Here is a 25072-nt window from a genome sequence, read left to right as displayed (position 1 = left end):
TTGTTTCTGTAACGTAATTTTTTTTTTTTTTTTTTTTTTTTTTTTTTTTTTTTCTGATCTACCTGTTTTAGCTAAGAATGCATACAAAATTGTTTGGTCGCGTAAAAGTTGAGAAAAAATGAATAGTTTTTTTTCTGCAACTGTCAAGTCATGGCAAAATGAAAAGTTGCATGGTTAAAAAAAAAAAAAAAAAAAAAAAAGATTATGAACTATAAAAAATCAAATGAAGAATAAAAAGGCAAAAATGTGAGAAATGAAATTTGATTAAAAAATGTAAAAGCTCTTTATAAATATATCACGTTTTGAGAAAATTCTGTTGAAAAGCAAATGCTATACATTTTGTTTCCAGCTTATGCGTGAAAAAAGGAAAAAAAAAAAAAAAAATATATCAGAAAGGGAAAAATGAGAAGGTTTAAGAGGTGATAAAACGGTCAAATGGTGTAATGATGAAATCATGAAATGAAAACATGTTTTAGAATGAAAAAAGAATATAAATACTTTTTTCTTTGTGTATGTTTTTTTTTCAAATATAAAAATGAGGCAAATTTTTCTAGCATAATGTATATATATATATATATAGGTGGGGTGTTAAATGGAGCATAAAATAATGTAATAACAAAAAGAAAAAAAAAAAAAAAAAAAATGTTACACAAATAAGTGATGCAACCCACAGCTGAGAAAGTATTTTAGCACTCTTAAAGTGAAGAAAGATGATTTAAAGAGAAGTTATCAAAAATAGCAAAACCATAGCTTTTCATATACATTGTGAAGCACAATAGATATAACATTTGTTTGTATATATATTATACCCTCATTAGTGTTATTTTATACATATATGTATATATGCATATGTATATTTATATATACATATTATATGTATCCTTTTGCTCGTTTTATTTAACATACGCCTTAAAAACAATGTTGTTTTGTCGTAAATTTTGGGATAACAAATTTTTGGATTTTAAAAGTGGAATAAGTAAGAGGTGTTGTGGAGAGGAAAAACAATTAATGTTGGACTTTTCCCAAATATGGCAACATAGTAAATTCTGCATACAAATGTTATGATAAAAAGGTAGATCAACTGTAAGAGATCAACTTTAAGAGATCAACTTTAAGCACTGATATTTTGGGTTGGAAGTGGAGAGTCAAGTACATTTCGCACGTTGTGCTAATTTTGTTTTGTGCTAATACTGAACTGTTCGATCATTTATTTTTTCCCTCAAATTGGTCTTTTTAGGGTTGATAAGCACTGGTGTGTGTTGTACACACATTAAAAGGTAGTGAATGTTTTGACACCTTATATATGTAATACACTTCATGAAATCAATTAAAGGTACAATGTTACATTACTCATTTGAGTTACTTATGATACGAAGAAAAATTCATTTGAAATGTGCTATCTGTTATCGGAAAGAATAAATACTTGCACATTGTAGGCTGTTCATTTTGGGGGAGTTACATGTACGTGATCATTTTTTATTTTTTCCCTTTCTTTTTTGTAATTATAGTGTTATGATTACGCTAGTGCGAAAAAAAAAAAAAAAAAAAAAAAAAATTGGTGGAAAATTCCACGCAATCTGAGGAAACATATACATCCAACATTACAAGTGTGCTCGATTAATTTTTAATTTACACGTGAGTGGGCAATTAACGTGAGGCTATAAATTCATTGTGAGCAAATAGCAGTAGTGTTTAGAATGTGCATATATAAACATATAAATATACATATATACATACAAGTATACATATATACATACAAATATACATATATACATACAAATATACATATATACATACAAATATACATATATACATACAAATATACATATATACATACAAATATACACATATACGTAATACATACATATATGCATACGTACTTATATGAGGCATGCACACAAATGCTCGTGGGATGATTTTTCCCTGAACTTTTGATGCATTAATATAATCACCATTTCAGCTGTCGTAGCACATGTGCAAACAGCTTCGAATTTTAACTTCTCTCCTCATTTTATGAACAATGGAAAATGACTGGGCTGCCAGGATTTTATCACAGCTGTTGATTAAGGAGAAGGTACAGCGAAAAATGGAACAGACTAAGACTACTCCTGTGACAGGAACAGCTACTACTGCTACTACTGCTACTACTGCTACTACTGCTACTACTGCTACTACTGCTACTACTACTACTACTACTGCTACTACTGCTACTGCTACTGCTACTGCTACTACTACTACCACTACTACTGCTACTACTGCTACTGCTACTACTACTACCACTACTACTACTACTACTGCTACTACTGCTACTACTGCTACTACTACTACTACGAGTGAAAAAAAAAAAAAAAAGAACACTCAAATAGGAGGATAGGAAAATGAAAAAAAAAAAAAAAAAAAAAAATGCAGTGTTTTTTTCACAGTCATATATATGAAACAAATTTACATTTTTAATCAACCAACCATGTAATGCTACATTTGCGTTGTTGTACAAAGGAAGACTTCACTTTGTGTGCAGTTTTTTATTTACCTTTATTGATGAATATTGTACACTTTGCTATGCATCCATAGAAATAAGAAGCATTTCAAATTTGTTGATATGTATATATTTTTTTCTTTTTTTCGGTTTATGGTTGTGTCAAATATTATTTTGACATCAATTTTTTCCTTTTCCCTATAGTGCTTGAAGGAAAAATATGTTTTTAGTTTATTAAAAAAGTTTGGAGACGTGAACCAAATTATCCAGCATGCGAATGAGCAGTTAGAGTCACTTGGATTCATCGTAAATGTATGGTGTGATGGATGATAACGTGGGGTTTATGGAAAATAAGAAAAAAAAAAAAAAAAAAAAAGTGTGCACCCATTTGTCTATTCGACAATATAAAAAAATAAACAAAAAAGAAACAATAACGAAACTGTAACGAATCAAAAACATATGAGACCTACATTCGTTTCCATCATTATCATTATCACCACTACCACCACCCTTTGCACCTCTACATAGAATGAACTGATAAATGGTGAAGAGTACTTCATAATTAGCTGTGAGAAATTGGCAATACCTAGGAAGGATGAGAATATGAATGAGTCCTTAAATTCTCTTAACATTAAAGACGAATATTTGTTTAACTCGTTATTTAAAAAAAACGAAATAAGTTTGTATTACCTAATTATTGATTATATAATTAGTAATAATAAGTACCTAAGTATGGATTCTGGAGATATAACTTATGAAACCTTATGTCTTAAGATGAATATAAAGAATGTCAATACCCAAAAATCAATACGTAATGTTATGAGAGAAATACATATAAAGTGTTAAGAAATGTTGGGAGTGAAATTTTGAAAGAGCAAAAAATGTACTTAAATAAAAAAAGGGAAAAATGAAACAATGTCTGTTTATAAATTCCAACACAGCGCTATCTTAACAACAAAAAAAAAAAAAAAAAAAAATGGAGTATTGGACGCGTGTACCAGTATATAATCATATACGTACATACATATATGCACAAATATGTTTTATCCCTTTCGTTATTGCTATAGTAGACAAATTATTATTTCATAATTGGCTTCAAAAGGAGCAAGGTGAATTGTCCCTGGGGATGCGATTTTTTACGGTATGCGAAATTTTTTAAAATTTTCACGCATGCATATATATATGAACATTATGTTATACGTGTTGGTGAAGTATTCAGCATGTGAGTAAGGCGGGGTATGCGTTTATACTAAAAAAACAAAAAATAAATAAATAAAATAGAAAACAAAAAACAAAAAAAACAAAAAAAACAAAAAAAAAATAAAAAAAAATAAAATAAAAAAAAAAAAAAAAAACATTCGTATGAATGAGATGCAACGTATATGAATAACACAAGCTAGTGAGGGTATGGATAACTCCTTCGAACATGCATACAACACGCACATTTAGATGCACAACAAACATATGCACTTTCCCATTTTTCTCTGAAGGATCTGATAAAGTATTTTTCCCTTACGAATTTGGACAAGTGTTCACTTTGCAATAACGCAATAATTGTGGAGGTACAAATTCTTTTTGACATTTGGGGATTTTATTCTTCTCTCAACTATGTTTTGTTTTGTTACGTTTTCGACACATTTCTGTTAGATGTTTTCTACTTTTTTGTTTTCTTTCCAAATGTTTAGTCATACAAAAATATGTATATACATATATATATATATATATATATATATATTCAATGAAGTGTTGAATTTTTTGTGCAAGCTTTATTTCTCCTATTTCATCCCTTACCCCATTTCGTGTTTTTCCTTTTTTTTTTTTTTTTTTTTTTTTGCAGAATAGGCGTTGTACTAACTGTCTATCAGTTTATCATATTCACTGTTTCAAAGCACTTGCAAATAAGTTAGCTCTTTGTTTCATTTGCAAAAATTCGCTCTAAGTAAGATCGTTCACGGTGAACATTCTTTCAAATTTTTTCTTCTTCGCCATTTTGGTCTTTTTCTTTTTTTGGAGTATGATTGGTGTTTTTCCACCCATAATATGTATGTCTCAAATCAGCAGTAGCTTGCTGTGGTACCATCCTTCAATACATGTATATACACAGGGATAGTCATATTTACATATCTTAAGTTTATTGAGACTACTGATATATTTTTTTGTTCATAAAACTGAAGCATAATTTTTGTCGTCCTACAAAATAATTGGTTATAAGGATGTTTTCATAAATGTTAACATGTTTTGCTGTAGTATATAAAAGTAGAAATATGGTTATGCAAATCTGGTTAGTATAAATTTTTTGTATCCAAATGGTGGGATTTTATTAAATGCACATGACAAGAAAAGAAATATTAATTTCACCCTCCTGCTTACTCTTTTATATTATCAAATAATTTATCCTTTCCTAAGCTAAGATATCCAATGGGAACCGAGCTAAAAAGGTTTCAAACGATAACAGGTGGGTAAGAAGTTTGCATGTGATGACATTTGTATGTGATGAAGTTTGTATGTGATGAAGTTTGCATGTGATGAAGTTTGCATGTGATGAAGTTTGCATGTGATGAAGTTTGCATGTGATGAAGTTTGCATGTGATGAAGTTTGCATGTGATGAAGTTTGCATGTGATGAAGTTTGCATGTGATGAAGTTTGCATGTGATGAAGTTTGCATGTGATGAAGTTTGCATGTGATGAAGTTTGCATGTGAAGAAGTGTGGATTACTGTGTTGATCCCTTATTCAGATCTATGTACGTCCTTTTTATAACATTGTCTATGTTATCTACAAATGATTCTTCGTCTAACTGTAATGTTGTAAATGTTCTGAGGTGTAAGCAGAAAGGGAGGAAATAATGCACATAAATGGAGTTAAGTTTATAGCAGGGTAAGGGGTAGTTGGGGGGTGAATTTGAGCTAGGGTATTTGATAAATTTGTTGATAAAACATACTTATTGTTTTTCTTAATCTTCGAAATGATGTGTGCATATTTCTTTGTCCGTATGGCTGCGTCAAAAATGTACAAATCATATTTTCTTAGCTGTTCGTTTAGTAAGTCTTCTTTGTAGTAAATACCTTCAAACTTGTCATACATCATGACCTAATGGGGGAATTTACATACGTAACTGTATATGTACTTACATATGTGTATAAGTGTTATATGTACACAAGTACATACGTATATATGTGCATACATACGTGCATATATGCACATGCTGCACGTCTATAGGAAGGGAATGTGAACGTATAGGATGTATAAGGAAATACATACAGAAAGAAAATTGTATGATAAAATGTGATATATTCTGCTCCTTTTCTTCGTTTACCTTCTTTACCCTCTTAATTTTATTTTCTATAACCATGTTCCTCCATTTTTCACTTTCTTCATTAACTAGTATTATTACGTCCAAATAGTAAGAATGAATTAAATTTCTGAACAAAGTCAAGTGAAAATGAGGAGGGGAAAAAAAAAAAAAAAAAAAAAAAAAAATTTGCATTTCAAAAGAGGTGAATGGTTACATATCCCCTCTGTTAAGTCGTATGTATGTTGTATATGCACACAAAAAAAAAAAAAAAAAAAAAAATACAGCTAACAACTGTGTGTATTATTCTAAGTGTGCATATCTCATTCGTATGTAAACTTACATTGGGATATTGTAGGATTTTCCATTACTGTAGCTAGTGGACAAGTCAAAATTGCAGTATAACATATGAGTATCATAGAAGATATTTTTGACATGATCATTCACTACTTTGTCAAATATAAAATCATAGGCTTTGGAAAAAGTGCTCGGTTCTATAATATTATCATATCTTTTAACATGATTAGGGACATTTTCTTTATTTTTAATTTTGATTGTTTGTTGAACTTTTTTATTATTATGATTTATCTTTTGACTTTTGCTATTTAAAACTGCTTTTTGATATTTCTCATATTTTTGATTTGCTTTTACATATCTTAGGAATTTTTTATTTTCTTTTTTTTTCTTTTCTAATATTTCTTTCTTTTTAATTTTCGTTTTCATTTTGCTCTCTGCTCAGTTAAATTTCCACTTTTCTGCACTTTTGCTTTGCCACTTTTTTTTTTTTTTTCTTCTGTCAATTTTTTTGTTTTTTTTTCTCCCCTTTCTATATTCTCTGCACTTTGGCAGGATTAAATTTTGTTGCGTGTCAAAACGACGAGTGTTATGTGTTGGGGTGTGTGAAGTGGATTTTTTCTGAACTCACACACACACACTACACAATACACACACATGTGTAGGTTTGAATACATACACACACTTGTCTATGTATATTTATGCATAATGTATATACATTTATATGAATATATTATATATGCATAAATGCTTATAAGCAATATTCCTACACTTGCACATTGTGCATACACAAGCGTAGACGAGGACACAAAAACAGAAATGAATTCTTGTGGCAAAATCGTATGCACTGTTTTCTTTTTTTTTTTTTTTTTATATATATATTTCTATATCTCTATATGACAAACACAAGAAAATGTCACTTGTACATGAAATTATATATATTTTTTTTTTTTATTTTTTTTTGAAGGTTATGAAAAATTTACGTAGTTATTAAATGATAACGTGCAAACACAACTGGAGAAATAAAGGATAGAAGAATTACAAATATGGACGTAAAAAAAAAAAAAAAAAAAAAACACAAGGTTGTTAAAGGGGGGGTGGGGGAGCGGCATACACAAATTAGGTAAAATAACTGTCATATTGGTTAATACAAGGGGGATAAATAAAACATGTACATAAAAAAAAAAAAAAAAAAAAGAGGGAAATTTTTTAAAGCACATGCCATGTCATTGTGGGAATCATGGAAGTGTGGGGTTCATTGATTGGGTTATGTGAGGCAGCGTATCTATGCATATTAATACGTGTTCACATCCGTTATGCGTACTATTTTGTGTTTAAATGTTCTTAAAAATAAAAAAGATAAAATAAATACATAAAATATATAAATAAATAAAATAAAAGGAACAAAAAGAAAGCAACATGAAAGTAAACAAACAAACTAGCAAATACACTAACATATGAACGAACAAACTAGCAAATACACTAACATATGAACGAACAAACTAGCAAATACACTAACATATGAACGAACAAACAAACAAATGAACAAATGAACTAAAAATTGAGAGAACAGGCACAGTGTTTCGTAATCCTGTATATGCCTATCATTTCCGATATGCAAAATAGGAAATATTTATAAATACAAACATCACATGTACAAAAGGAAGGTCAAATTAGAAAAGATATATTAATTTTAAAGTGGGAACTTGTTTATACTTTATAGCGATTTTTTATTTCTATCATTTGGGGTGAAATTCATTTTTTGCACGCTTTTAACTCTCGAAAGTGATATTTTGGAAGAATGAAAAATAAAAATTGGAAAATGCACAGTAAATTTGTCCATATATGTAAATGCATATATATATATGTATATTTAGTGTGTGAGGCTATGTAAAGTGTTGTATATACTTTTGTATATGCAAATTTTTTATATGCACATACTTGTATTGGGGATATTATTTATATGGTACCTATTTGTACATGTATTTTTTTTTTTTTTTTTTTTTTTATGTAACTTTTCAAAAGACTTTACACTTAGTGAACAGAAGAATTCGAAGGTAAACATTATACCTTTTAGTGCCTTTCACAAATACGTAACGAATAAATAAAGAAAAAAAAAAAAAAAAAAAAAGTGGAGCGGGGATTTAACATAATTATAATGAAAAAATAAAAGAAAAATGGGACATATTATACACTTAATTTAGTTTTTCTAAAATGAAGGAAATGTATATTTTGTGAAAGATGATAAAGAAAAAGAGTTTTCAAAATGAATTAAAAATTTAAAAAAAAAAAAAAAAAAAAAAAATGCGTAGAGTTTTTATTTTAACCAATTTTGGACGTAAAAAAAGATATACATTTGAAAACTGTGAAACAAATCTATTTATACTTTTTAATAAGAGAAGAAATGTAGGGACAACACATGCTGCTATAAAAAGCACAAATGGTGATAAGGCAAAAAATGCAGAGTTTAAAACAAAAGAAGGTGACACCATTTTACACAGATTCTCCTCCCCCTCTGCTTGTCCTACGTTAAATGATTACTACCAATACAACACAAATGATCTTATAAAAGTTTTAAATGTGTACATAAAGTATAAAAATGATAATGTTGAATTGTTAAGAAATATTTCTATAAATTTGCTAATGAACAAGGAAAAACTGAGATACAAGGACATAGTTATTTTGTTAAAACAATTTTCCATTATAAAATGCAAAAATTATTTTTTATTTTGTTACTTTAAAGATGTACTAAGTGAAAATATTCATATACTAGGTTGTGATGCTTTAGTGGATGTATATTTTGCATTTACTAATTTAAATTATTTTCATTATAATTTTTTTTTTTTAATTGAGAAAAGAATATTTCACAATTTTCACCTTTTAAATTTGAAAAAATTAGTTTGTTTAATACAATGTTTTAATAAAAAAAAGATTATAACGAAAAATTATTTAACGATATTACTGTATAGTATATCAAAAAATATAAATCAGTTTAACACATTTCAGCTTTCAGTTCTTTTTGCTTTTTTCAAAAATTTTAACATAAATAATAATATCCTTATAAATTCTTTAATCCATAATTTTAATGAGCATGTTAACGTGCATGATGATTCCAAAAATGTAGCCATTTTTTATAATTTCTTGTCTTATGTTAGTAAGAAATGTCATAAGAATTATCACTATTTTGTAAAAGAAAAAGAGCTAATAGGGTTGATAAAGAATTTTAACTTTGACTATGATGAGGAGTGGGAAGTGGGGATAGACCAGAAAGAGGAGGAGGATGATGAAAATGTTAATCGGCAAATTGTTGAAACAGAGCAAAAGTATAAACCACCTCTGGGTGGAGAAACATGTATGGAGACTAATAATTCAGGAGAAATACTAAAAGTAAAATTGTCTAATTTGGAAAATAATTTTCTCTACAAAAGTAAGGAATTGGAAACATTGAGAGAAAAAACTAATGCCCTAAAACAGAATTCATACAATGTCAGTTTGGTGTATTCTATTAAGAATGCTTTAAAAAGTGTTGAAGAAGTAACAAAGAAGAAATTGAAGAACATGCCAATTGAGTCCTTATGCTTAATATCTTCTTCCATAGTAAATATTGATAAAAATAAATTTCTTTTAGAGAAGATAGCAGAAGAAGTTGGTAAGCAATCGACTAAATTGACACCCTCGCTAGTGAGTTGTTTGCTTTTGTCTTTTAGCAAAGCGAATCACAAACATGGGAGTTTAATTTATTATTCGTTGCAATTTTTTTATAAATATTATAACTTTTTTAGTGTTAATGAGGTAGGTTTGTTGTGTAAAGCTCTGAACAATTTTTCCCTTAAAGAAAACGAATTTGTGGACGTGTTAAATGTGTTTATTCTGAGTAACTTGACGGAGGGCATCGGTGAGGCAGCTGTAGTTAGTAGAAACGATGCTGGCGAAGAGGCAGCTGAGGTGAGTAGAAATGACGATTACAGCAGTAAGCAGACAGATATGGGGTATTACCTGAATTATAATGCAGAAGAGGGTCCTGCAGGGGGAAGAGATATGGAGAAGCTGTTTTTGGAAATAGAGAGGAGTATCGATAAAAGCATTGAGCGGAGAAATTATGAAGATGAGTTTATAAATTTAAGAAATGCACATATGGAAGATGAGAAGGGGAAGAAGGAGAGTAAAAGAAAGGGCGAGGGATATGAAAATAAAATGAAGTATAAAAATTTCGTAAATTTGAGTTTTATTGATTATGAAAATATAAAAAAGAATAATTATTATGTAAATAATTTATACAATATAAAAATGAGTAATTCTATGTATATAAATAATATTATATATATCTTAGAGTACTATGCTTTTAACCTAGTGAACATTACAGAAATTTTGAACCTTTTTTGTGACATTTTTTTAAAAAGAAATATAAATTATATTCTCTATTCCAGAATATTTTACGCATTTCACATGTTGCAATACAGAGAAAATAAGATCTACGAGTTGATTAACAAATTTAACAACTCTCAACCAGTGTGTCAAGTTATGTATAAGGAGAGGCATATGATGAAACTTTTGGAATCTTTAATTTATTTTTATGAAAGTAAAAGTGAGGATACTAAAATGGAGGATATTTACTTTTATGTTTTGTCCAAGAGTTATTTTTCATTTATTTTCAATTTTTCAAAATATATTTTAACATTTTTATTTGTTAAAAATAACAATTATGTACTACACAAATTTTTGGTTGATATAAGGGATATATCTTTAGGTAGGGGGGACTATATTTATCTGCACAAACCGAAAAGGTTGTATTGAGGAGAAGACAAGAGGATGTAATAAAAGAAAAAAAAAAAAAAAAAAAAAGAAAACAGCTCATGGGAAAATGCGCAAAATATGGTAAATATGACATGGTGATATAATACCTTAAAGCGTTATAAAAATACGAAATTGCCTAGTAAAGCATGGATATGTATGCATGTTCGAAATGGGAAAAAGGTGTAAAAACTTTCTGAACAATTCATGTAAAAAATTCAGAAAAGAAGTATACTGTAGAACAATAATTTTTTAAAAAATAATTTGGCTACATGGATATAAAAAAAAAAAAAAAAAAAAAAAAATATATTCTGTTTATAACTATTGTGTTCGTGTTTGAACTTTAGATGAGGAAAGTTCAATGGAAACACTTCAAGATATGTGCAGTATCTTGAATGGGCATGCGGATGGATAACTGCTTAAAAATGTATATATATATATATATATATGTCTATTTATTTGTGCCTTTTTTGTTAATTTTTTTGCTACTCGTATAATCGAGTATACGAATAATTCTATGCATGTGTGTGTTTATACTGTGCTATATGCTCGCCTAATTGCTCCAATTTGTCCACACATGATTTTTCTACCCCATCTTACAAACTCCGTTTATTAAGCCTTTTTTTGCATTTCGTTATTCAAATTTTGCGTGAATTTCATGCCAATTCTCTGTGAAAAAACGGAAAACTTTTTAACACAATTTAAAATGCAATTGTTTTCATTGCTATCTAATTCTTTGGACCTAAATGATGTTATACATTCATTGAAGCACCTTTCTACTATTGAATTGTAAGTACTCATAGTGTCTTCATATTCTGCTTTGTTTATTTTCTTCATAATTTTCTCCCTATCACTTTTATTAAAGCTACTTAAATCCAGAGACTTCTCCATTTTTTCAAAAAAAATATGTCTTTGTTATTATTTGGAAAAATAAAACATGCACATGTTAATACATAATACAAAATAAAAAGGAAAAAAAAAAAGAAGTACACTTATTCTATGGATAAATATATTTGGGAAATTTTCTAAGATTTATGGTAAATAATACATTTCTATGCTTATGGTGTATATGTGTATACTTGTATGACACTGTTTTATTAATAATCAAAATACTAAATTATTTTTGTATATAGTCAAAAGGGTGTAAGGGGTTTGAAAAAGAAAAAAAAAAAAAAAAAAAATGGGAAAGTTCGAAAGCAGGTGATAACAAATTGGTAATATAACGTGCATGTATGCAATAATGTGACAAATGTAAAATGAACGGGCTTATTTTGTTGTGTTGAATAAAGAGATAAGAACGAAAATGTATTCCCAAATAAAAAAAAAAAAAAAAAAAAGGGAGAAAAATACGTAAAAGGGAAGATATGTATATACATAAATATATATTACGTGTGCGCTATATGTTTTTTTGTTTTTTACTATACGAATGGTGTGAATACAAAATGAAAAAAGGAAGTAAAATCTAGTATATGTATAGGTGTGGTTATTTTTTCTACGAACTCAGAACAACATTGGATTTTGTAAGAAAAGGTATATATTGTCAAATATTATTACCCTAACTAAGTATAACATGTTGGTGTAATTTTGTACCCCATGTGCTCAGATGTTTTTTTTTTTTTTTTTTTTTTTTTTTTTTACGTGTAGATAAAGTATATTTTGTTTGATAATTTTCTTCGTATCCATTACCCTCTAAACTTGTGCTTTCTACAAGAGAAAATGTCATGGCGAATGTTCAGAAAATTTTTCTTATCTATATATTATGTGCGCACGGAGATGCATACATATGATGAAAGCCCCTTAGTTGATAGAAAAAAAAAAAAAAAAAAAAGTTCTTACAACCATTTTGCATGTGATAAACATTAACAACACTGGGAAGTGATGAATTTTTTTTTTTTTTTTTTTTATGCATATTCATATATATATACACAAATAAATAATATATACATATATATATGTATCTGCATAACACACGGGAGTATTGAAAAGGAAAGAGAAAAAAAAAAAAAAGAAGCAAAGGTTAAATAATTAAAATCATGCTGTACACTGAGTGTGCATCATTTGTTTTATTTTTCTTCATTTCATCCTTATGACAAAGTTGGAAGTTTTTGCATCATTATTGGGTTGTAAAAAAAAGGAAAAAAAACAAAAAAAAAAAAAAAAAACAGAGTTAAATTAATTATTCAATTGTTATGACAAGTGTTTAGTTACATGAAAAAAGTGGTAATATTTAAAAATGCTCGTGGTAAAGACAAAATAAAAAAAAAAAAAAAAAAAAAAAAAAAAAAAAAAAAAAAAAATAGAATGAAAGAAAGAAAAGGGGAAGGATAATATATAGTGTAAACTGTGGCAAAACAAAGCGAAATAAAGCAAAATAAAGTGAAACAAAATGAAGAAAAACAAAACAATACACAATGTAATAACATACCCACAAAATACCCCTTCTTTCGAAGAGTAACAACCGTGTTGAGAATAATGTGAAGTTTTTTGGATAAAGGGCGTAGATTCGTGTAAAGCGAAGCACGATTTGAAAAGGAATAGAATAAATAAAAAAAATTATTTTGAATACTTTAAAAATTGAAAAATGTTAAAATTTTTTTTTTTTTTTTTTGCAATACATGGGCATCAGCGCTCCTTTAAGAATGAGAAAAAAATACCAATGTGTCTGATGTATATTTTGATGAATAATATTATGCATCTTACGTTTCAGTTATCATTTGGCTGTTATTTATTTATTTCACATATATATATATGCATATTTTTAACTTTTTCGTGTTATTCCATTTTAGCTCAATTCGACCTGGTTTATCCCAACATGGACGAATTTTGGCTCGTCATTCATGCGATAGCATATGCTTCAAAATTTCATAAGACATGAATTGTATTGCCCCTGAGGGAATAGACTTAAGCATGGAGGGAAACAAACCGTAATAGAAATTTCTGACCCCCTCATAGTAATAAATATTTTTAATACAATGAATTGTGTTTTTATAAATATAATTTTTGTTATCTATTCCGTTATTCATCATTCTCTTTCTAACTGTGTCTCCTGGAAAGACAATTATTAAAGAGGATAGATTACTGAGGGATCCGGCTACTGATGAATATATGGCAACTGAACTTATTGAATTTGATTTGTGGGGAAAATAATTTTGAAATATATTTTTATAATAATCAAAAAATAGCATTTGTAATGTTACATAAGGTACACCTGTTAATAAAGTGGGTAAATACCCTTTGAAAAATCCTGTAATTCCTTCATTGTTATTAATTTCTCGAATAATGTTAAAGATGGATTTTTTTTTATATAACACTGAATTATTATTTCTTAAATATTTCTCATTTATTCCCAATGCTACTCTGATGCTTAGTAAATCTAGAGGGTATGATAGGGTTTTTTGTATTATGCCTGAGGCATAGCCTGCTATAACACTTTCGTAATAGTTAAAATTTTTTTTCTCTCTATTAAGTTGATTATTGGCATTTTTTCCATCCTTGTCGTCTTTATAGTTTTTATCATCTTTGTTGGTTATTCCTTTTGTAATTAGCTGCACTGAGGTATTTTCTTCCTTTTTTTTTTTTTTATATTTATCTTTTATTAAATCATTCGTTCCGAACTTAGCTGAGTACACAATACCACCTCGAAGTGTATTTATTAAATTTCCTTTCCATAGGCCCAATACTCCTTCTTCTTTAATTATAAAGAGAAAACTTTGTGTAATACTTTGATATTTGAGTGGTTGGTTGATGCTATTATTTGCTTTGCTCAAGAACATACCTTTGCGTGTTAATACATGTCTGATGTTGTTATTAGTGCTTAAAAGTGTATAATTTTTACTTAGATTATTTACATTTGTTTTATTTCTCTGATAGGTACATAAAATTTTTTTAAAAGTTTCATGAGAAGACGAATATTTTGATTTATTATAATGTATGCACAGGTCAGAATATTTGATATTCTTGTTCATACTTTTTTTTCTTTTTTTTTTTTTTGTGCTATTTTGAATTATTTGTTTTAAGGAATTTTTAAAATTACGAAATACGACATTCTCACTTTGAACATACTTCTTTGGTTTTAAATCTAATTTTGTGGTAACGCTTGTTTGTTTGTTTTCCTTTTTGTCCAGGTTCTTTAATAATAAATTCTTGCTGCTTATAACATATTTTTTTTTCTTAACTTTTAAATCACATTTATTTTTCTCCTTGGAGTAATGGTGAAACATAGGTTGGATCTGATAAAAAAGTTTTACCCGATCGAAAGGGGCAAATAAAGTTTTGGTAACTAAACCTGAAGCCAGGCCGCATACCAAAACTTTATTTTTGTTTTTATTTTTTTTTTTTTCTTCTTCATTGTTAATTTTTATTTCCATAAAGAGGTAGGTTTGTTGTGGAAATGCTTGGGCGTACAAAATTTCGGTTATGGGACTTGAGACAACACTCACGATGTGTATGCTTGTGTACCTATGTGTGTGTTTGTGTACGTGTGGCTATGTATGTGAAAATATTTATGGGGTTTTTATTTGTCCTACAATATAATTGCGATACGAACTATACAGCATCTGCACGAATGTGTTTTGTCACCCACCCACCCCTCTCCAAAGGTGTCATGTGATCATGTGTTATCATGAACGTGATGATGTAGATGATCTCATAATGCTTATCTTAACTGATGAACTAGGAATATATACAGGAGGATAAGTTCTAGGATACAGAAAAATGTAGATAATGTGTTTACATTTAATTGTAGAAGCAAGTGTGACATTTGTAATATGCACGTATCTCTCTATCCATGTATTACAAGCATACCAGGTGGATGATTTAATTAAAATTAAGCCTTGGATTAAGTCATAAAAAACGGCAAATGTGCAAAGGAATTGCGAGATGTATATATATGAAGAAAAAAATTTTTATTTTGAAAAAGTGTTTTTTATTTTTTTTTAGCTCGGTTATCCTGGTTCGTACAGATCAAAAATATAACACAGACCATGTTAAAATATTTGCCAAAAAAGAAAGAAATTCAAAAAAAAAAAAAAACACAAAAAAATAAAATTTCGTATTATTACTTAATCTTGCATAGCTTTAAACTGGAGGGAGGAAATGAGGGTCATTTTATTACATACCAACCTCACATAAAAGTTGACAAGAACAATTAAGCAATGACTTAAAAGAAATGGGAAAAGTGAAAAATAATTTCACATTACTCCTTCATATTTTGTGCCCTCCTTGAAATTGCTACTACTATATAGCATGATGTTGATATTATTTTGAATGTGTATTTACCTGAATATAATTATTGCAATGATCAAGTGAATGGGCCACACTACCTCTCCATTACTATCATCCCTGTTAACGATGATAAAATATTTTTAAAATTATAAGTAGTCCTCTTATACTTTCTTTTTTAAAAAAAAAAAAAAAGTAAAATGTTTCTCTATACCCTTTTGATGAATTTTAAAAAAGGGTATTTTGACTATGGAGAAAGAAAAAAAAAAAAAAAAAAAAATAGCTCATTATATGATATAAAAATTGGGCTACTAAATTTTTTGTGTGTACCAAAAAAAAAAAAAAAAAAAAAGTTAAGAATGGTAAGTCAACTTATTTTTCGTTGATCTACATTTGGAGGTGTAAAATTACATTGCACAGTTTGTGAATTTCCAAAAGGAATAAAATCAATTTGAATTGGTCTCACGTTGCAGAAGTATGATTGTGTGAGGAAATGGAAAAGGAATACACAAGTAACAACCCTGTTTATTTGTGGGGAGATGAGGCATAAAAAAAAAAAAAAAAGAAGTAACAGGAATAGGAACAGGAATAGAGACAGGAATGGAGATAGACATTTGTGAACAGAATAAATGTAGATCCCTTACTATAAGTTTTTTTTTTTTAACCCAGTTGGAGGGAATTTTTTTTGTGTGAGTAAATTATTTTTTCTTATTTCTAAATGTAGGTGAGTTAAAACGATTTTTCCTGTGGAAGTAGGAAACGACAAACCGTTTTTAAGTCAATAGAATGGGTGAAAGAAGGGAAATATTCATTTTGTGTATTTAATTGGTGAACTAGCTTTCCATCTAATTGTGAATTTCGAAGTTCTGAATGGTCACTCGAATAACCAAAAGACTTAGGTAGCACACACAAACACACGATGGAAAAGAGATCCACAGATTTGGTGATTCACCTTCTGGATCTACTTTTTAAAAAATTATTCCGTAACAAAATTTAAATAATAAAATAAGAGGGGATAGAGACATATTACTGTTTGCTGGTATGGAAAAGTGGAGCGCATACCAAATAAAGGGGTTTACCAAAAAAATAGATACAATAAAAATTGGCAGGAGCGAGATTGGAAAAAAAAAAAATAAAAGAAGCAAAAAGGGGAAGTAAATGGATATGTATGTGTGTAAGTATTTATGCATGTATGTGTGTGCGTATGTGTGTAAGTATTTATGCATGTATGTGTGTGCGTATGTGTGTAAGTATTTATGCATGTATGTGTGTGCGAATGTGTGTAAGTATTTATGCATGTATGTGTGTGCGAATGTGTGTAAGTATTTATGCATGTATGTGTGTGCGTATGTGTGTACGTATTTATGCATGTATGTATACATGCGACACTTGTTTATTGGTGCGTAATTCTCAATATCTGTATGGACTTAAAAAATTTTGGCCTTCACAAATGTTTTGAACATTGTGCGAGAGTATCAAAATGGAGTTATATAAACATACAGAGTAAACAATGGTGACAAGGTTGACCATTAAAGGATTGTACAATATAACCAATATGAAGTGCAACTGCAAAAAAAAAAAAAAAAAATAAAATAATAATATCACGAGACGTCGGTGTTCAAAAATTCGTACAGCATCTTGGCATTGCTTTTACTCATGTATCCTTCCAATTGTTCCACTGTTTTTTCACACAATTCACACAAAGAATTGACGTTATTAATTATGAGATGCATATTTTTCTCAGTAACACCAGGAAGGGCTTTTAAAATTTCAAGTGCAGACCAATTCGTTACATTATGCATTTTTTTTAAAGCATGATTAGTGATGTCATCCTCTTTTTCTATATTATTTAAATTTTTATCAAATAGATCATTTATAGTTTCATACTTATAAGTATCTGATGTTTGTTCATTTTCATTGTCTGAATTTTTTTCATTATGGCTATCTATCTGTTGTAGATGATTCTTGGGGTCTTGCTCCTCACAGTTGGACATTGCTAAATATGGTTGTTTATTTTGCAATTCTTCAGCATTAGATATGGGTAAACAGTTTTGATTTTGCATTGTGATTATATGATCTTTTTTATTATCCATTTTATCAGATGCACGAAATTGACGCTGTGCATCTCTTTCTATGGTCATGTCAATGTGAAGAGATTTAAAAATGTCTGGCTGTTCAGAATTAATTTTAAAGGACCAGAAAAGTTTTACAGTAAAAAGAGAAAAAGGGCTCCATAAAATTTTAAGTTTTGGAAATTGAAGACAAAGAATAATTAGTTTGGTGTAAATAGAATTTTTATCACTTAAGGATGAGAAATAAAATAAATGTTTGGTGTTAAATTCGATTAATAAAACGTATATGGAATAATATTTTGACATTTGATTAATCTGATTATATAATCTATTATTATTTAAGGATTGGATTAAGTCTACTATAGTTTTTCTTTCTACACATATATCCTTTGTAAGAATATAATCTCCAACTAGGAGAGAATATGGAATGATGTGCATTTTGCTTGTGTATAATTTATATGACAAATCTGATTTTAATTCTCGAATGTCAACTATAACAATTGGTTTAGTGTTATTAAAAATGCTATAAAGGATAAAATTTAGACTAAATGAATCTATGGAAAAATTTTGTAAAATTTGTTGAATTTTTCCTATAGTTTTTTCATCAAGGTTGGTAAGCAGTGCTGTATCATTTTTTTTATTATTTGTTTTATTTTTATAATTTTGCATGAACAATTCTTCTTCTTCCATACTTATGAAATTTGTGTTAAGTGAATGTATAAGAGCATTTTTATTTTCTACTTGTTCATCTAATTTTACATTTTGGAAATTTTTAAATTCTTCACATAATGACTTATTAAAATTGAGAATATTTTTTTTATTTTCTTTAAACTTTTTTTGAAACAAAAAGTACGATTCTATCACTTTTTTAAAAAGATCCTTATTTTTGTTGAAGACATTTCGATCTACTTCAAAACGCAGATTATTTTTGTTTTCGATAAATTTTAACCAATTTGTTTTTTCCATCTTTACATCATTTAGGTATTTATTATACATAATATTGTTCTTGTAGAAGATCAGAAATACTTCGACAGTGTTTCCCATATCGCTTAAAATTTCCAGGAGTTTGAAGTTTTCCACTCCTTTGTCCTTTTTCTCCTGGTATTGCATCCTCCATTGGGGGTTCATTCGATTTTTCTTCTCCTCCTTCACAGATGATTGAGGGATAGCCATGCTATCATCATACACTAATCTGTATTCCTCATACTTCATCAATTTTGTGAAGTAATTATGGGAATGTAATTTATACAAATTGTGTTGAAAAAGTCTTGCACAGTAAATTTCAATGTTTCTGAAAATGCTTAATTCTAGTTTTGTCAAAATGATTCTATACGGTTTGATATGCATTAGAAAAAGTTCTAAAAAGTCTAGATTTCCACAATATTCATTTATTTCAAATATGTTTGCACCGTTTCTTTTTCGAATGGGTTGGTCTTTTGTATATGTTGAATCTTCTTCTGAAGTTAAAGTATCTTTTTGTGCCTGCATTTTTTTTTTTTTTCTCTTTTTTTCGTGTTCATATGAGTCTACTTCTTCATCAGGTGATAATATGGGTTGATTTTTCGTGTTTTCATTTATTGCATCAATTTTAGCTGAACATTCATTAACGAAATTTTCAGATGTATGTACCATATCGTAGTTTTTATTTATGCACAGAATATACACATGTGGTTTTATAAATTTAAGATTCTCCGTTTTGTTTTTAATTAATTTGTAAGGTATATAATAATTGTTGTTATGAGTGTGTCGAAAATTGTTTTTACTTTGAAACAAATCCTCTGAACTAGTGGACGATGATTTTTGTGAATTATCTGAAATATAATATTCTCCAATTTGATCTTCTGATTTTTGAAAAAGATGATTTATATTTATGTTATTATCATTCTTGTGAAGTAACAAATTATAAATTTCTTTTTGTGTATAGAAATTATCTACTATTATTGCAATTGGGTAGTCTATTTTATCTGCTTCAATATGATCCAGATTTTCAGAGCTCCCTTTCATTTCATCATTATATGTATGATTATTTATTTCTATTGTTACTCCTCGTTCGTTATCTCTATTTTGTCCATCTTTTATGTGTTCTTCTTTTCCCGTGAGGAATTTCCTTTCTCTCTTTATTTTTAGTTCATCTTTTTCCATGTTCCTACTTTTTAAATAAACATCAAGTGGGTTTCCTTTATCTAGTACGCTCTCATTATCTTTTCTGAATTGTTTTCCTTCGTTATGTGCACGTGTGTCATATTTTTCTGGAGTTTTTTGTTCAATTTTTACATTGATTTTGGTGAATCCCTGTGTGTGTGGTGCACTAATTTGTTGATCCTCTTGAGGTGGGATAATTTCGTTTTTCTCTTTTTGTAAAGTTATTTTTTCCTTTTGAGAATTTCCTCTTTTTGTATCCTCTTGACTTTCAATCCTTTTTGTCTTTTTCGAAGGGTCATTGGTGGAAGGTAGGTTTATGTTCGAATTCCCTTTTTTTCTCTTGGTTTTGTCGGCATAAATTATTTCAGAGGATTTCTCTTTTAAAAGAATTTTTTTAAATTGATTAAATTGAATATCTCGTTTATAGACAAACTGATAGATCCAATTGTACATTTGATTTTGTTCTTTTTTAACTTCATATGATTTATGGAAATATTTATTTTCATATTGTAATTTGTACAAGATGGTTTGTAAGTTATCTTGATGGTCGATATCCACTTCACAATTTATGTTAATGGCTTTTAAGAAATTATTTTTCCTTTCTCTGGATAAGAAGAAAATATCATTGGCTTCATTACAATACATCCATATGGATTCTTTATCAGCTTCTTTTACATTATTCAAGTAGTTATCAAATACAACATGATCATAAATGTATAAATTGTTTAATATATGAACAAGTGTAATAATTTCTTTTAATAATTTTTTGGTATTATAGGTAAGATTCTTGCTCTTAATATAATTCATAGTGTAATTTTCTGCACTATCAGAATATATTAGGGCGTTAATATCAAAATCTGTAAAGGTGTGAAATTTCTTAATTTCTAAATTTAAATAATGGATTAAATTGAGGAGGTTTTCTTCCATTTTGTTGATTATAGGTGGTAATTCCATGTTTATTTCATAAATTGTTGGTTGTATAAATTTATTATTAAGAGAAATGTGTATATTTTTATGAAATCTCGGATAACAATATACTTTTTTTATATTCAATTTTTGACTTAGATTTAATATATGCTGATTATTTATTATTCTTTTGTTGTTACTTATGCCTTTTATGAAACCAAATCTATTTCTTTTTCTATACAATTCTATAATAAATATCTCTTTCATATTATATATAAGTTTATGATTTTTGCATATGAAAATTCCATCAATTATTTCTGGAATTATTTTAAATGTTAAAAGGTCAATTAGGAGAATATTGGATGAAATAAAATACACTCCTCTTTTTATGTACATTTCTATCCTTTCATTGGATTTCTGGCTTCGTATATATTCTGTCTTCAAGTAGTTTATTTTCACACTCTTGTTAAATTCTTTGTCAATTTTGCTTATTTCATCATACAGATCAACTTGATATTTCAGGAACATGTTATATTCCTTGGGGGATACGTTTAAGATGAATATGAGTTTGTTTCTGTTTCCTCCCACGTGGTCCCCTTTTGGTGTGGCGCTAGCCATTTCAGTGGTGCTAGCCATTTCAGTGGTGCCAACCATTTCAGTGGTGCCAACCTTTTCAGTGGTGCTAGCCATTTCAGTGGTGCCAACCATTTCAGTGGTGCCAACCATTTCAGTGGTGCCAACCATTTCAGTGGTGCTAGCCATTTCAGTGGTGGCCATGCTTTCCATAGTTTTCATTCTTTCCGTGGTGGTCGTGTTATGTGTACCCGCTATGCTCGTTCTGATCATCTCATTAATCATATTCTCCTTCCTAAGGGTATTTTCCCTCATGTTATTTCCCCCCCTAGAGGAATCATACCTAAAGGAGTCAAGAAGGTTGTCAATTTTTCTTTTCCTTAATGAAGTATCTGTCTCGTTTTTCGAATTTTTTCCTCCCACTTGGCTAGGGTTCACAGGTGTTGCTTCTCCATGATTAAGTTCTCTATATTCATGACTTCCACTGCTTTGTCTTTCTTCCTGCTGCTCCTGTTTCTCTTTCTCCTCTTTTCTGTCTTCATGTTTCCCCGTCTCCTTAGCTTGCTCATCATTCACCGGTTTTCCTATATCAAGTTTGAACAACTCGAAGAAGACATTTTCATCCTGGGTGCATTCTTCATACCATAGGCAGTTATTTTGGTAATAGAAAATGAATATTGCGAGGATGTTGAGCTCATTAAATCCGTCTGCTAACAGAATTAGGGAATCGTGTTGTATGAGTTTTTTCACTATTTTTTTTTCATAGAACAGTGGATACATTATTGTATTAAACATGTAGGGTGATTTTTCTTAGTAAAGAGAGAAATGTTGCAAAAAACGGATTAACATTTTTAAGAAAGCTCTTGCCATTGCACAAAATCTAATGTACGAATTTGTTTCATGCGATTCGATTATTTAGGTGAACTTGATAGGCTAACGGACAACCTTTGACATAATAAAAGTAGGAGAAAGAGGGAAACAAAAAAAAAAAAAAAAAAAAAAAAAAAATAGAAGAATTAAAGCTATGAAAGGAACAATTATATCAAGCAAATTCGATTTTTTTTTTTATTTTTTTCAGCATAATGGGATTGTTTGCAGGTATAAATAAAAAAAAAATCTTCACCATCGAAATTTGGTACATTGTCAGGTAGCTTGATCCATTTCAATAATTCTACATGATACGTTTCACTATCCCTGTATAGGTGTTGATAAAACTAGGGACTAACTGAAGAAATAGGGAAGGATGTATGGATACATTTCCTCTAACTTCAGTGAAGGTTTTTTTTTTTTTTTTTTTCCATAGAAATAACGAGGTACAAAACGTATTAAAACGTGAAAAAGTTAATCTTAAGAGAGCATGTTAAAATTTACACCTTTACCATAATAAAAAAGTTCTAACAAAAGTGATGGGATATAAGTAAAAAGGGAAATTATTTCTATACCTTATATTTCTATACCTTAGCTGGTCTGTTTACGTCAAAAAAGGAGAAAAAAACAAAAAAAAAAATTTAAACGAGAAGAATGTCTATAAAGTTGAGAGAATAATTTTCACAGGATACGACCTGTTTATTTTCAGGATCCTTATATTTTGTGAAGGCAAAGGAATGGAAATATGTTTGATTAAATAGAGCCTGTGATTGATAAAGTGCAATATATATATATATATATATGTATGTTAGTACCTATGAATGTATTTCACGTATGTAGGCATAAATATGAAGAGTGTGTATATATATCGCAATGCTATATTTCCTGCAAAGTTGAACTTTTCAAATTTTACTGTCCATAATTTTTTATTTTATGAAATAAAATATAGTGAACATGCAATCATTATGTTTGTCTTTTCGTTTTTTTTTCCATATTATTTTTTTATGTACAAAAGGAAAATACGATATTTTTGTGCGATGGATAATAATAATGCAGGAAAAAAGGACTAAGGAGGTGTTTAATAGTATTAATTTCTTTACAAATTATTTTTATAATTAAATATTCCATAGCACATTTTTTTTTTTTTTTTTTTTTTTAACACAATTTGAATGTTAAAATAGAAGATTATACATGAATGTAAGCTTCTAATTTAAACGAAAATCCAATTGTTCTTTCATTAAGTTTTAAGATTAAAACTATAGGTTGGAATATGTTAAGAAATATATCCATTTGTTCTTTTTAACATTTTCACAAATGTGCTTTGTAAAAATGTTAATGCGAATTAATATTTTCTTAAAGCGTAGAAAAGGAATATATATGGGTATGTAGATTTTCCAGTGGATAAAAAAAGAAAAAAAAAGTGAATATATAGACATGGGTATTCAAAACATGAAACTGTTTGAAGATTTCTTACCCAGTTGATATAAAAGATTAAATATCATACTGTGTATATAGTATGTTATATTCTATTTTCTTTATTTATATTTCACTTGAGCAAATATTACCAATCTAAATTGCACACAAAAAATCCTTTTTTATTTTGAAAAAGAGGATAATGTCTTAAAGTCAGTATACAACATTTGTATGTCTCCTTCTTGAATAATTACCAACAGGGTAAATTAATTTCTTTTCTTTTTTTTTTTCTTCTAATGTTTTTTTTTTTTTTTTTTTATATTTTTGACAAATTTCATATGAAAAATAGTTTTCAATAGTTTTAGAAAAACATCTTCAAGAGTCTTTTTTATTTCTTCTTACGACTTTGCGTACATGTATAATTAATATTCACATGTATGTACATATTTTTTTTTTTTTTTTTCCTACACACACTGTTGATTTTGAAAAAAAAATTGTTAATTAGCTTTTTTCAAAAAAATGTAAAAATAAGAATATAGTTTAGGCGGTATAAAATGGGATTTTTTTTAAAGTATTATGGAAAGGGTATCCTGAATAATGAACCAAATTATGGGAACAACAAGGAATTACACCATGGGTTGTTTATACAATTATGGACATTGGGGGGGGTGCGAGATGAACATGAAAACATTTCAAATTCAGATTTTTTAATTTGTTCTCATTTTTAGGTACTTATTCAATTTTTTCTTCCATGTTTATCACCCCTTCTTCATAATGTTCAAACCTTTTCATCACTTTTTATTTAAATGTGTAAACAACTGAATTTGATGCATGGTGTGTGTTTGGTGGGAAAAATTCTCTCATAAAAAAAAAAAAAAAAAAATTCGAGTTTTAACTTTAAAAAATATGGGGGTATGAAAATACATATAAATACATGTAATTACAGTGAATACAAGTAAATGCATATAAATCCACAGACGCAAGTGCATATAAGGGCAAGTTTCTTCTCCTCAAAAAAGAACTGGA

General features: G+C 28.5%; 6 protein-coding genes across 6 annotated transcripts; 2 read left to right on the top strand and 4 right to left on the bottom strand.

Annotated features, from left to right (window-relative positions):
* Positions 1 to 2020: 2020 nt before the first annotated feature.
* Positions 2021 to 4415, top strand: PGO_110240 (hypothetical protein, conserved; the record flags this gene model as incomplete). Its single annotated transcript, XM_028688363.1, has 6 exons — positions 2021 to 2074; positions 2681 to 2788; positions 3005 to 3287; positions 3544 to 3617; positions 3967 to 4038; positions 4314 to 4415. The coding sequence occupies 6 exons, from the start codon at positions 2021 to 2023 to the stop codon at positions 4413 to 4415; spliced, it is 693 nt and encodes a 230-aa protein (XP_028544164.1).
* Positions 4416 to 4530: 115 nt separating this feature from the next.
* On the bottom strand, positions 4531 to 6491 carry PGO_110230 (hypothetical protein, conserved; the record flags this gene model as incomplete). The annotated part of the gene is made up of 6 exons (XM_028688362.1): positions 4531 to 4666; positions 4847 to 4906; positions 5194 to 5292; positions 5418 to 5566; positions 5802 to 5898; positions 6112 to 6491. 6 exons carry the CDS (start codon positions 6489 to 6491, stop codon positions 4531 to 4533), a joined length of 921 nt encoding a protein of 306 aa, XP_028544163.1.
* A 1875-nt stretch (positions 6492 to 8366) lies between these two features.
* PGO_110220 (hypothetical protein, conserved) lies at positions 8367 to 10856 on the top strand (the record flags this gene model as incomplete). Its single annotated transcript, XM_028688361.1, has 1 exon — positions 8367 to 10856. One exon carries the CDS (start codon positions 8367 to 8369, stop codon positions 10854 to 10856), a length of 2490 nt encoding a protein of 829 aa, XP_028544162.1.
* A 609-nt stretch (positions 10857 to 11465) lies between these two features.
* On the bottom strand, positions 11466 to 11744 carry PGO_110210 (mitochondrial import inner membrane translocase subunit TIM9; the record flags this gene model as incomplete). The annotated part of the gene is made up of 1 exon (XM_028688360.1): positions 11466 to 11744. One exon carries the CDS (start codon positions 11742 to 11744, stop codon positions 11466 to 11468), a length of 279 nt encoding a protein of 92 aa, XP_028544161.1.
* Positions 11745 to 13684: 1940 nt separating this feature from the next.
* Positions 13685 to 15220, bottom strand: PGO_110200 (mitochondrial carrier protein; the record flags this gene model as incomplete). The annotated part of the gene is made up of 1 exon (XM_028688359.1): positions 13685 to 15220. The coding sequence occupies one exon, from the start codon at positions 15218 to 15220 to the stop codon at positions 13685 to 13687; it is 1536 nt and encodes a 511-aa protein (XP_028544160.1).
* A 2454-nt stretch (positions 15221 to 17674) lies between these two features.
* Positions 17675 to 22546, bottom strand: PGO_110190 (DNA repair endonuclease; the record flags this gene model as incomplete). Its single annotated transcript, XM_028688358.1, has 1 exon — positions 17675 to 22546. The coding sequence occupies one exon, from the start codon at positions 22544 to 22546 to the stop codon at positions 17675 to 17677; it is 4872 nt and encodes a 1623-aa protein (XP_028544159.1).
* Between the last annotated feature and the right edge of the window lie 2526 nt (positions 22547 to 25072).

Source organism: Plasmodium gonderi, assembly GCF_002157705.1.
Source record: "Plasmodium gonderi DNA, contig: Chr11, whole genome shotgun sequence".
In the NCBI taxonomy this organism is placed as follows: domain Eukaryota; phylum Apicomplexa; class Aconoidasida; order Haemosporida; family Plasmodiidae; genus Plasmodium; species Plasmodium gonderi.
Note: the sequence above shows the minus strand (reverse complement) of the source record. Positions and strands in the feature narration are given on the sequence as shown.